Source organism: Lutzomyia longipalpis, chromosome 2 (genome assembly GCF_024334085.1).
Source record: "Lutzomyia longipalpis isolate SR_M1_2022 chromosome 2, ASM2433408v1".
In the NCBI taxonomy this organism is placed as follows: Eukaryota; Metazoa; Arthropoda; class Insecta; order Diptera; family Psychodidae; genus Lutzomyia; species Lutzomyia longipalpis.
The window spans coordinates 39,610,053-39,623,863 of NC_074708.1; the positions used below are offsets into that span (position 1 = coordinate 39,610,053).

At 32.9% G+C, this 13,811-nt stretch overlaps 1 protein-coding gene across 2 annotated transcripts in view; it reads left to right on the forward strand.

Moving 5' to 3' along the window:
* The window catches only part of LOC129791322 (leucine-rich repeat-containing protein 24), a 125,768-nt gene extending 112,609 nt beyond the window's left edge, over positions 1-13,159 (forward strand). For both annotated transcript variants that reach the window (XM_055829437.1, XM_055829438.1), the window contains 2 exons: positions 6,502-8,195; positions 9,663-13,159. In XM_055829437.1, coding sequence (XP_055685412.1) covers positions 6,665-8,195; positions 9,663-10,468 — 2,337 coding nt within the window. In that variant the 5' untranslated portion in view covers positions 6,502-6,664 and the 3' untranslated portion in view covers positions 10,469-13,159. The remainder of the gene's footprint in view (positions 1-6,501; positions 8,196-9,662) is intronic.
* The last annotated feature ends 652 nt before the right edge of the window (positions 13,160-13,811 follow it).

The window sequence follows — 13,811 nt, forward strand, 5'->3', positions numbered from 1 at the left end:
AACGCTGAAGCTCTTCCGTGTACAGGAATTCGGAGGAAATAATTGGGGATTCGCATGCGTCACGTAGGCGGAAGAGCTGTACCCGCAAAAAAAAATGAGTCACATACCATTTCCTCCGGACCATAGGTTTTCATGATCATAAAAAAAAATCCATACACACATCCCACCGACCGCGGAGAATTTGAAATTATTATTCTGTGTGGGGAAAAATGTGAGTTGGTTTGCCGCATCATCATCGTCATTTTCATCCTGAAACATTGTCATGCGAAGGGCACCCCACACGGACGTTGGAGGTTGTAAAAGCAAGTGCTCCACACTGCAGAAGGACTTTTCTCGCCCCAAAAGGGTTGTTGCATGACGAAGAAGAAATTTTTGGATTAAAAAAATCCCAAATTTATCCCTTCTTATCCTTATCCAATAGAAATAATTTAAAAATGTTATAAATCATTTTAAAAGGTCTTCTTCAGACTTCATCATTAAATAAATATTCTCAAAATTTATGAATTTTCACCTTTCAGATTTTTTTTTTTAATTTTGTTTTCCTTCTAAGAAAATCACAAAATTCACATAAATAAATAATTTTGAGTCTTTATTACATTGTAAGGAGCTACCTAGACCGTTCTATTGCTTCAAAGTTAAATTGAAAGTCACTCCCTGTTGCCTCCTAAACTGTCCTTTCTCTGGTTTTTCTTGACTGGGTGTGTGTGTGTGTTCCCTTTGATGAGATCGAAGAGAAAAAGGTCCTGAATGTGGGTGAAATTAGATGTAAGACATCCTTGGGAAGTTTATTCTAAAAAGCCCATCCTAAATTTAGGACTCACTCATGCATAATTCACAATGTACTAACAAATATTTTATTACTCAACCACCCACATCTCGTGGTGTCGCCCCGTGCACACCACTCTACGTATGCGGGAAAAGACATGGAAGTGTGGTTGATTCAACAATCCTTTGAGGTAGAATTCTAACGTTAAAAGGAGATGATGCGGGGGGAGGAGTGGAAGGAAATGGCTGAGAAAATATACTCCGTACTCCACATTTTTTTTCCTTTCAGCCCCCCCCCCCCCACCAATGGTTGTCTTGCGAAATATGGCAAAGGCAAAATGCTCAAATTGGTGAAGTTTGAGCAGAGAAGACACATGGATATTCCACCCTCCTATATACGTAAAGGTTTGGGAAAAAAATAAATAGGGAAAATAAATTCCCCCCGGCCACCATTTCCCACCCCCTTCCTCTCCTTGATTCCCGAAGACATTGGCGAAGAAAGAGTACAAACAGTTAACAAACAGTCTTCAGTGCTACATGGAGAGATTCATATATTTTCCTAAAGAGACTCGTAACATTTCCATATTCCACTCCACCCACATCTTGCAGGAGGCTCTTCACTCTGTGTATATGCTCTGAATGGGTACAGGGGTGAAGTTGTTGTATATCTCATGGTGATCTTGAGGCAAGAAGTCGAGGTGGGGGTCCGCAATGATGGAGCTTGTGGGGTGGACAGGATACAAACAGCTGAATTATACAGAACGACCTCTTCTGCCACCCACGAGTCTCAGTGCCCATCTCGAAATCTCTCCTACATGCTACTGCAATCATTGGTCAACATGACACTCAACATTAAATGGGATATACTTCTGTGGGACTAACTGTGTTGGGGTATTTGTGGGTTATTCATTTTATCCCATAAAATGTCTTAATGTTTTATGATAATTTGGAAAATGAAAAAAAAAAATAATGAATTTTGTAAGAATGCAGGAAAAAGGGTTTGATTCTGTCTGAAATCTTTTATTTTCTTATAATTTCAAAGTTGTTTTTTTTAAATATTTTGACAGTTAACTAACAGTTAACGCAATTCATTTTTTTAAGATTTAAGAAAATATTTTTACCTTAAAATATAGAGCAAGCATTTTCTACTACACCCCATCAATTCAAATTACTTTTAATTGCAAAAAATGTACTGCACAGAATTCGATTAAAATTTATGGGAAATGTCTTCAGTGGAGAAAAAAAATTAAAGAAAAATTGACTTTCTTCTTTTGAGTTATGAAGAAAAATTGAACAAAAAATTCCCAATGAAAAAGATTTAAAACATTGTGACTAATTGAAAATTATTTTGTGACTAAAAAATTGCCATTTTAACGGATAAAACATTTATTTCGACAACATTGATTGAAATAGATAAAACGTAGATAGAAATTATCAATTAATTTTTATTGAAATTGAATGAAATATATTGTACAACAATAATGAACGTAATTTGATATTTTATTTATGAATAAAATAAAATAAAAAAACATTTGAGATTAATATCAAAAACAATTACATTTATGTAGTATGAGCAATGTGACCAATAGGGCTGGGGGGTGAATCTACACTGTAATTCATTTTTTTAGTAAACTGCTACTAAAGTCTGTAGTAATAAAACATTTACTAAAATTTTTAGTAATTATAACAGAAAATTTTAGTTATGTTGCCTAGAATCACTAAAGTCTTATGTTATCTTTACTAAAATTTTATTTAGCTGTGAATTTTTCAGTGAAGATAACTAAAATTTTTAGTTTTATTGCTCTTTTACTAAAGTTTAGTAGGCAATTTAGTCAAATTCTTTACTAAAGTTTCCAGTTAACACATAATTACTAAAATTCTTTAGTTATGTTAACTAGAATTTTAGAATTAATGACTACAATTATTTTTTCTTCTTTTACTAAAGTTTAGCCATGCCAATCAATAATTTAGTTGATATCACTAAATTGACAAATTTTGATAACAATTAATTTTTTAGCAAAAAATTACATTTTTTTTCCTCTTTATCTATTTATAATAATTATTTCTGATCAAGTTAATTTGCGAAAATATTATAGCAACGCAATGTCTTTTATATATTATCTTTGTTCGAATGCAAGATGTTTCAGCTCAAACTATTTTTATTGTTTTACTGGGGTGCCGAGGTCCCGAAAAAAATGCATGCAGAAGATTTGTGTGAAGAACGCATACAACACATATACCGGAGGCTTCATTTTTTCTCACCCTTTCCTACCCACACACAAATTTTTCTCCTCAGCACCCTCTTAAGTATTTCACAATATTCAGTTCTTTGTGGAATTTTCCATCGAAAGTACACAAAATATTTTGTCTTCAATCAATGAGATATGTGAAAAGTAAAATTAATCCATTCCTATAGTAGTTTTGAGAGTGAAAATTGTGGAAAATCCGGTTGTTAAAAAAAGGATAAACATGACAAGGTATTGTATAATTTATATAATCAAGAATTCTCTATGTTACGAATTGATTTACAACAAATAAAATTACCAACTTTAAATTCAACCAACTAATTATATGATTGTTCTACCTTGCAGTAAATCAGACTACATACAATAAATAGGAGGGATACATGGATCTTATTTTCATCGAAGCCATCCTGTCTGTACTTTGATAGTCTTCTGATTCCCATTAATAATTGAAACAGAATAAAGGAAATCCAATAGCGAAAATCAAAATTTAAAGATAGGTAAGTACTTATGTACATTTGTCATGAAATTGATTAGATCCAAAAACTTATCAATTTATAATATCCAAAATATTAATTCTTGTTCTAATTTAACAGATTTCACCGAATGAGCATATCATGCGCTGTCAACCCGTAATCAAATTGTAGAAATTTCGATTGAAAAAAGAGGATAAACATGAAAAGGTACTGTATTTTTTGTATGATTTACTTCCATTTATTTTATCAAATTATTTGCAATAAATCTGTTTAAAATTATCAACCTTTATTAAAAATTAATTCTGTGATTTTACTACCTTCCAGTAAATCAGTCTACAATAAACAAAAGGAAAATTGATCTAATTCTCAACGAAGCCCTTCTATCAGTACCTGGATAAAGTCTGCTGATCGCAAATATTGATTAATATAGAATAGAGGAAATCAATTCGCGAGAAATGAAGTTTAAAGGTAAATATATTTTTCATAAAATATACTACGTGTTAAAAATTTATTACATCAGACAATTCAGAAAATTAATTATAATGTAACTTATTTAACAGATTTCATCAACTGACATAAGAAGCAGAACTTTCTCGATTCCATGAAGAGGGGAACTTTGGAAAAAAATGATGCTGAATGTTGTGAACACTTACATAAAATTACCCAACTCCACCGGACACATTGGCCTTTTTTCAACAAAACGGGGTATAAAAGACATCCAATTTTTAAAAATTGTGTTATGTAATTAAAAGTTATGATTGATGTACCTAGTTTAAATGACTATATTTTTTTTAACAAAATGTCTTTTAAATGTAAATTAAAATTTAAGTATACCTGCCTATGTAATTATTATGAATATTGTATAAAATGTACTATGAATTTAAGTAAAATAAAAAAAAAAAGATTTTTTTTATCAAAATCCAATTTTTAAATATTTTAGTAAAAAAAAACTAGATGTCCAGTTGGCATGGCTAAATTTTAGTAATCCAAGAATTTATAATTGATAGTTATCTCCACTCAAACCTCTGCTGGCATTCCTAAACTTTAGTAGTATACAGACGTAAAACATTTTAATAATCATAACTAAATATTCTGTTGAGAGAACTAAAATTTTTCATTTTGAGCAACTACTAAAATTTTAGTAAAAATTTCTTTACTAAAATTCTCTACTAAAGTCCAGTCAGTGCCAGTTTTAGTAATGATAACTAAAATCTGAATTACAGTGTAAATAAACATCCGGTCCTGTCGCAACTAAAGCATAGCGTGTGTCAGTCCATGATTTTTTGATGATGACTAATTACATTTCATTAAAATGTTTATTCATCATGAACACGATGGTATAATTTTTCCAGTCGATAAATATGGGGGTTGTTATTTGAACGAACACAGAGATTTATTGTTCATTACAGATGCATATACATATAGTTTCCAATTTCCATTCAGTGTTACTAATTTAATTTTTTTTACCTTTAAATTTTGTCCATTTGTTCGCTGCTTTTTTGTTCGTTCATTGGATAAAAAATCACACATTTTTTATTCCAAAGTAGAATTTCAATTTTTATCCATTGGAATAGAAATGGAACCTCAGGGGATTCCATACGTGGGGAGGGGGTAGAAGGGAGAAAATTAAATTCTAGCAAATATGTTCCAGCAAGTGCTACACTAATTCATTATTGTTCGACGTGATGAACAAGTGAAGTTCTCGCTTCATGTAAAGCTTTTGCTAATACGATAGTGAGAACATTTTAATGTGATTTACTTTCTCGTTTGCCTGCAGTGAAGGTAATTATTCGTATAATTTTTGCTAAGCCTTCCAAGCGTTTTCTATAGAGGCAGCTTTTTTTTCTACCCAGCACAGCTGGAGTGTATTCCCAACTCGAGTATTTGCCTTTTCATCCTTTTTAGTGCTTGATTTAATAGGGAAATATTTGTCATAGTTACTAGAGAGCAATTACCACTGTTCCCCATGATGAACAGGATGTCTATTGATGTATGTTTTATGCATGAAATACCTACATTATTTATTTAAAAAAGAGAGAGAAAAATAGAGAAAAGTGGGGCAACTTGTTACATGGGGAAAATATCATACCTTTTCTGTACTTAAGGTCAGAAATTGGTGATCCTCATTAAATTACAACAGTAATTAGCCTTTGGGTAGGTACCTAATTAACTTAGGACTCTTTAATCTATTGCTAAAGATCACCTGATACGGAAGAACCTAAATAATCTGAAACCTATCTGGTTTGAATAAAATTTTTTGACCAAAAATTTTGACAAAAAACTGACTTCAAAAAATGTCTGAATTTGCCTAAATTTTTGCATAATTTTATTAAATCTTACATCAAATATTTAAAATATTTATAATTAGTAGTAATAAATAATTCATTAAGTTATTTTCACTTATTTATTAAAGCAAATCAAAGAATTTCCATACTATACCCAAAGCCCCACGAATCCCCCAAATCTTTCGAGTCCTTCAAATATTTAAAATAAAATTCTTTCAGTTTATTACTTTCGTAAAAAATCAAAAACAAATTTAATTTGTTTAAAAAATTATCCTTTTCTAAATTTAAAATTTATTTATTATGTAAAAAATTTCCTTTTATTTTTTTTAATAATAATTAATTGCATTAGAATCTACAAAAATTCAGAGAATACAAAGAAAACATCTATTTCCAAAAATCCCATAAATTCTTTCCAAAAATTTGCAGCATTATTTGTGAATTGAGCGTATCCGATAAATCTTTTCTCAAACGCAATAAATTACTGAAAACTATTTTGCCATTCTCTTATGTTTAAGCTGTTTGAGAAATAGCATAAATCAGATAAATCCCGTAAACTTCTGCTAAACAGTGATAAACATCTTCATCTATCAAAAATCCAATTTTCTCATAAATAATCTTTATTTTCCAACTTTTCTTGAAATTCCTTTCAAAAGGAATATAATTTAAAGCAAGAGAATTTAAATTTAAATTAAAGGATGAATTTAATTAAATTAATTTTCTAATTATTTCCAGATTAAACACATCAACGCATTGCTGTAGAGCACAAGAATTTAACGTGGTGGCAATAGAAGCATCTCAAGCACCATACTTCACAAAAAGACAAATCCATCCTCCGGACACGCTCGAGGTATTAAATGACAATCACTTAACACCTTCTGCGCTTCCGACCAGACAAATGCGAAAGATGCCCGAGAGCGTCACCGGCCGGAAGGCGCCAATATCTCGCCATTGGGTACTCGTTGTCGTGTCCATGCTGATGGTGCTGAGCAGCCCTGGGGTGCACGGTGAGGTGGACTGGGGTCAAACGTGTGGCACATGCAGCTGCAAATGGGTATCGGGCAAGAAGACAGCCGACTGCCGGAATGCATCACTGAGTAGTGTGCCAACGGAGTTGAGTAGTGAGCTTCAGGTGTTGGATTTGTCCCAGAATAACATCCCGGAGATTCGACGGGAGGAATTTAGTGATGCCAATCTGCAGAATGTGCATAAGCTCTTTATGCGCAACTGTACGCTGCAGGATGTACACAGGGACGCCCTCAAGGGGCTACTAATACTCATTGAGTTGGATTTGTCCAACAATCTCATACGCACCCTACCTGTGGGTGTCTTCGGTGGCCTCATTAAATTGCGCACAGTTATTCTCAATAATAACCAAATTGAGGTGCTCGAAGATAGATTATTTGAAAATCTTAAATTCCTCTATCGAATTGAACTGAAGAACAATCATTTGAGAACAATAGGGCTCAATACCTTTGTCGATGTGCCCGTCCTCCTGCAAATCTACCTGGACTCCAATAAGCTCAGCATACTGAAGAAGGAGTCCTTTGAAGGCTTGGAAAAGCTCGCCAGCTTGTCGATCCTGCAGAATCCGTGGAATTGCTCGTGTGAACTGCAGCATTTTCGGGATTTCATCATAAGTCGAAATCTCTATACAAACCCCACAACGTGCCATGATCCGCCACATTTGCGCGGGAAGGCATGGTCAGATGTACCATCGGAGAATTTTGCCTGTCGCCCAAGGATCGTAATGCCACGAGCGGGAGCATCCCTCGATGCAGGTGGGGACAATGTAACACTAACGTGTAGGATAAAGGGATCACCGAAGCCTGATATTTCGTGGATCTTCAATAAGAAACCCCTCAATAGCTACGACACCCGGATACATGTCCGGAATTCGCTGGAACCAAGCCGACGCGACGGCCTGGACAGTTACACGTCAGACTTGACAATTGTGGGTGTTCGAACGAGTGATAAAGGAACGTACACGTGTGTGGCTGCTAATCGCGGTGGTAAGGATGAAGCGAACATCGTCCTTGCCGTTCCAGCAAATTCCTTTGGTGGCTCTGGCTCAGCGTCAGGGCAATTCCCAAAACTCCTTCTTGTTGTCTGCCTTATTACCATCGGTTTCCTCCTACTTCTGCTCATTGTGGTGTTCCTCTTTTGTTGCTACTGTCGTCGCGTGAAGAAGTACAACAAAAATGGGTCCATCAGTGAAAATGGCCTAGTTGTGTCGAAAATTGATAAATCCCAAAATGAATCAATGCTCGAGGGTGGATCAGTGATTATGGAGATGCAGAAGAGTCTCCTGACTGAGGTGAATCCCGTGGAGAAGCCACCACGGCGATCGGACGTGGAGTCAAATGGTGCAATTGATACGGACGACGGGCATGAAGTCAAGAAGACTCTCCTCGATGAGACGGCTTTTGGTAAGTGGACGTTCTTTGCTGCACTCCAAAGCTTTCCCTGCAATTTTCTCTTATATATGCATGTATTATACATAGCTGAATTTCTCCCTGCTCTCAATGCATGCAACATAAGACTTTTTAATTAATTTTTAATTCTCTGCCACACTGCATAATGCTTTTCAAATAAGATATAAATTACATCACTTTTCTCAGCTTATTTCGCTGGACATTATCTCCTTAATCAGGAGAAAAGACAAAAAGGATTCTTAAATATTTATTTTATTTATTGTTTTAAAAATTTGTCCAAAGCTCTGATTAAACTCCAAAGAGAAGAGCTTTCGGGAGCTTTTTTCTTGGAAACAAATTATAATAAATATTGCAAGCGCAATGCAAGGAAATTCTGCAAGAAAATTTATTCTCTTCTAAATCCTCATCATCACGGAAATAGAATTAAATAAAAAAAATCTTTTTATCGATTTTTTTCAATTAAGTCACAACTATTTGAACAAAAATTTATTAATTATTTTAATTAAATTTCAACAAAATTGCAATCAAAAAAATTAATTTTTTGGGAAATTGGAGAATTTTTGCAATTCCCATTTAATTATAATTTGATATTTTGAAAAATTGAAATTACCTTATTTGTTTAATTAATTTTGCTTAGGGAGAATGGGGTAAATTGATGCAATAACAAGGCGAATTATGAATATCACAATTTGGGATAATTTTTAATTTAATAATATTAACGGAAATTAAATAAAAAATTAGGAGCAAAAATTCTGATTGAATATTTGAAATTTGAGTTAAAAACTCTGTTCAAAATTTATTGTTGAATTTTTTTTAAATATTTTTTTTTGAATATCTAAAAATTGCTTAAAATTCTTTTTTTTTAATCCTTTAAATTAGAACAGAATAAAATAGTTCTAGCAGAATAGAATAACAGAGAAAATAATTTAGTCAGTAAATTACCCTTAACTGTCAGTTATAAAAAAAAATTAATATTTTTTAATATGTAAAATGGGGGAAATTTGATTCGTTCTCGTGTTTAGGTAGCTCTAATTGGTAAAATATTTCGGATAAACTAACAAAGTAAAAACTAATGACTTCTAATTTTAAGAAAATACTTCCTTTTTTATTAAATAAAATTCTCTTTATCTAATTCTCTTAAAAAAATTATTTTGAATAATTTAACCCAATCCTTGGGGTAATTTGGATCACGTCTTTTATTTGCTAGTTCTTTTTAATCAAATGCTTAAAAATATAATGCAAGCTTTTCAGACTTAATAAATATTGTTCTCTTTCAGTAATCCGATTTCCCAATTTTCCAGTAATTTTCCGTTAAAACAAATTTTAAAATTCTTTAACTTTTAAATATATTCTCTGCTTGTTTGTTTGATTGTGGCTTCTCCCTGCTCGATTCCTGCCTTGCGCCTATTTCGATGTTATCAGTGGAAATTAACCATTGCCCTAAACACAATCTCTCTGTAGGCAGTCATGACGATGAAACACAATCTGTTGCACTGTCCGACACAACGCCACGCTCTCGGCAAACTTTTGTAGATGATGGCTACGGTACGAATTTGCCACCGGACCTGCTGGCCTTCCCGGCACATTTCTCGCAGTCGCCGTCATTGCAGACGTCCGTGACCAATATGCAGGACCATCGGCTGTATGGTAAGTCACCGCTGTCGAGTCCGGTGTACCAGCCGACGAACCCAAGTGCCGGCGTCTACGCCACTGGCTTCCGTACGTTGCAGCATCCGGCAAAGGGTGCCGCCAAGGTGGCCAATCACCGTGCCCAATCACCCTTTACGCCGGCACCACTGCTGTACCAGCCTGTGGTCATGAAGCAAGGCTACGTGACCATCCCACGGAAACCCCGAACGCCAAGTTGGAGTGCAGCCTCGACGCCTACAACAGCCACAACGGCGGAATTTCCCGCCACAACACCGGCAGACGAGTACACAGAGCCTGTGTACGACAACCTAGGACTACGAACAACAGCAGCGGGCAATTCGGTGCTCAATCTCAATAAATTGGGTACTGGAAAAGGAGCTCAGAAGTACACAATGAAGGACAGGCCATTGCCGGCAACACCCTCTGCCACGTTGGGACAGTACGAACCCCTAGGACCCGCCCCTGAGGCTGACACCCCCTATGGCGCCAAGACAAAACCCACGAAGATTCCACCCAGGCCCCCACCAAAACCGCCCAAGAAGAAGCTCTCCGTAACCAGCGTCGGTAGCACCAGCCAGTTGTTCGAGGACGAAGGTGAGGATGGAACGGAAGTTTAGTGGTGGGAGTTAAAACGGCTCCTTGTGCCGTTGCTTGGCGCCTAAACGCTTCACGGCGTCCAAACACAAAAACAGTGTGATTTAAACAAAATGAAAAAAAAACTATCTCCTATAAAACATAGTGCATGAAAGGGGAAAAATGAGCATAATTTATGTAATGTGAGAACGCGAGTGCCAACCTAAAAAAAAAACAATTTGTTTTTTTAAATAATAAAAAAGGAAATTAAAAAAAAAATACTGGAAAAATTTCCCAAACTTCGAGGAGGGAGAGAAAATATAAATTTTGCATTTGCGTGCAAAATTGTGTATACAAGTACCTATATATTTTAGCCCGGAATACACAAAATTGACCAACGACAATGATTTATTATTTTGACGACTAAAAATGCTGAAAAAAAAATTACAGAGCCACATACAAGTGATTGTTGGGCATGGTTTTATTAACTGAACCATGAGATATGAAATATGAATTGAATTTCAAAATATTTATTGAAGAGAATGGAAAGTTTAAAAAAAAATGAAGATAATGTGTAAAATCGAGTGCCTTTCATCGTTCTCCAAAAATGTTAAAGCTGAAAAGTGAGTGAGTGTAGTAGCGAAGATGTTTTAAAAAAAAAGTGCAGGTTAACCCGCCGAGAACAAAAGAAAACTTCCTTTCTCAACCCTAAATGCCCTTAACTTTATTTCTTACCCCTATTCAGATTAAAGGCTTAACCCTTGAATTGTTAAATTGGTTAGACAACTTTTACGTCTTTACTCAACTTTTCATTTGAGTTCCCTAAATCCAAAACCTAATGCTAAAGGTAGGCAAAATTACGGGGTTAGCACCTATCCCCTCTTTATATTCCATTACCTATCATCGTGTAATTTTTATTTAAAAACGAAAATCGTGCAGATTTGCTCAAGCACAAGAATTTCCTCAACAATTTGAAATTCTCAAAAGAACGACTCTTCTAACACTTTGTTTTAAAAGTGTTTTCCTAATTTTAAGAAAAAAAAAACTTTAGCATCTACAAAATTTAGTATAAAGGCGCGTGGAAATTCCATTCATTTGATGTGAAAACTGTTTCGAGACTGATTTGACACTTCTTTTGGTATTAAAAAAAAATACGTACACAAATTTTTTAAATATAAATCAACATTTTTTTGGTTGTTTTCGTGCATTTGTGTTGCTGTGAATTTTTATTTGAAGCTCAAAAAATTATTTAGTCAAAATTTAAACGAATCAGTTAAGCTAATTGAACTCATAAGAAGTAATTTTATCGGTTACGTTAACATACAGTCTTAGTTTTTGAAGTTTTTTAACATCTTGTATCAAAAGTTTGACAAAATAGTGGATTTATTTTGTAATAACTGCAGCTTTTTCAAAAACTAAATAAACAAACGCACGTTAAACTATTTTTATGTAGTTAGTTCAAAATCTTTGCTGAACAAACTTTATTTACCAGCTGACTAAAATTGTATTTCGCTGCATACAAAAAAGCTGCAGTTTTTCAAAACTTTTAAAACACTTTTAAATTCCTTTCAAATTTTAGTTTTATTACCTAGTTCAATTCCTAAAGCAATTAAATCAGCGTTTATTTACTTTTATTCCATCCTAAACCAGTTTAGTCCAATCTTAAAACTTTTATTCTGATGTGCAAACAAATTGAGATAAAATGTAGCTTTTTATATGGTTAAAAGCAAAAGAAAAAGAAAACGATTTTAAATAAAAGTTAGTAATATATTTATAAATTTTTAGTATATGTATTGTCTTTTATATTTTATAAATGATTAAAGAAGAAAAAAACGAATTAATTAGATTTTTTTTAAATAAAAATAATTTTTAATTTCCTAAATTTAACTCTACTTTTAAGTCACTTCTAGGCGGACCAGTTTGTGAATCTTGAACCACAAAAAATCTCTTAAAAATAGTTTAAAAAAAAAAACTTTCTTTCTAAACAATCCATACTTCCATTTGCATTAGAGAGACCCACAAATTGTTATTTTATTGGTAATAGAAAATAAAAGAATTCTTGAAAATATTTCATAGATTTATTGTGCATGTTTGTTTTAAATGAGATGAAAAATAGAAAGAATGAATTAAGAGACTTTAGTTTTGTAATTAACCAATATTAGATTACATTGTACAGATAAAACGAATATTCAAGTTCTTATTATACATAAAAAAGGAAAGGAAAGAAAATAGAGTTAAATGTGCTTTTTTATACATGAAAAAATTAGTTAAAAATAAAATGAAAAGTAAAACAGAGCTGATTTATTAAGTGATGAGAAGCGTTGAAATAAAAAAAAATCTCCTCTAACTTGAAAAGAAGAATGTAAAATTTTCGAGATAAAGAATTTCATTTATTTTCCGGCGATGAAAATTGAAGAAAAAATAAAAAGAAAAAAAGTCGTGTAAATAGTAAATCAAAAATGGAAGCAACAATTTACTGTGAATCAGATGAAATAATGCTATATTTACTCTAAATAGGTAATGATGAAGAAGAAGTAAATGCTATTGATAAATAAAAAAAAGGAAAATAAATGAAGAAGAAACATAATAAATAGATGATGATTAAAAGAACATAAATGATATATAAAACTTGCCAACCTCCATATTATATTTACGAGAAAGATATAACTGTAAAAAAACTATGTTAAATAAATTATTCGAATAAATGAAATAACAGAAAAGAGGAAATAAATAAATTGAGTGTTTCAATTTTCACCCCTACTCTTTGCTGAAATAAAAATTATATTCCAATTTTACAAAGGAAAAAAATTGAAAAACTGACAATTTTATTTAATCAATTGAATTAAAATTAAATTAAACAGCTCCCTGTGGATGACATTTTTTTTATGATCGCTGCAAACGAATTGAACATGAAAGCTCACCAAAGCTCACATTTCCCGGATCTGTCAAACATTGCACATAAAAAGTATATAATCAGTTAAGTTCTCTACTCTATTTTTAGAGATAAAATAATATTCTGTCAACCCCCGTTTCCCTCTTCAATTTTTTTGAATCAAAATTTGACTAAACAACATTCAATTGAACAAACCTTTTGACATACTAAAGGTAAAAATTTTCCATTGAAATATGAATAACAAGATATAAAAAAGCTTGCAAAATATTTTATTGAATGTTCATTTTGAACATATTAAAAAAGTAGGTATTTCAATCATTAATTAAACACTTTTATACTGCAGTTTATATTTCAATTACCAGCTTTATACTATATATTTTTTTAACGAATCATGTGTTGTTTTTCTCGTTTAAAACATCCCACTTCGCAGATCCATTGGGAAATGTTGGGGGAAAATATTACACAGCATTTTCTCACCAGAGACTTTTATTAGC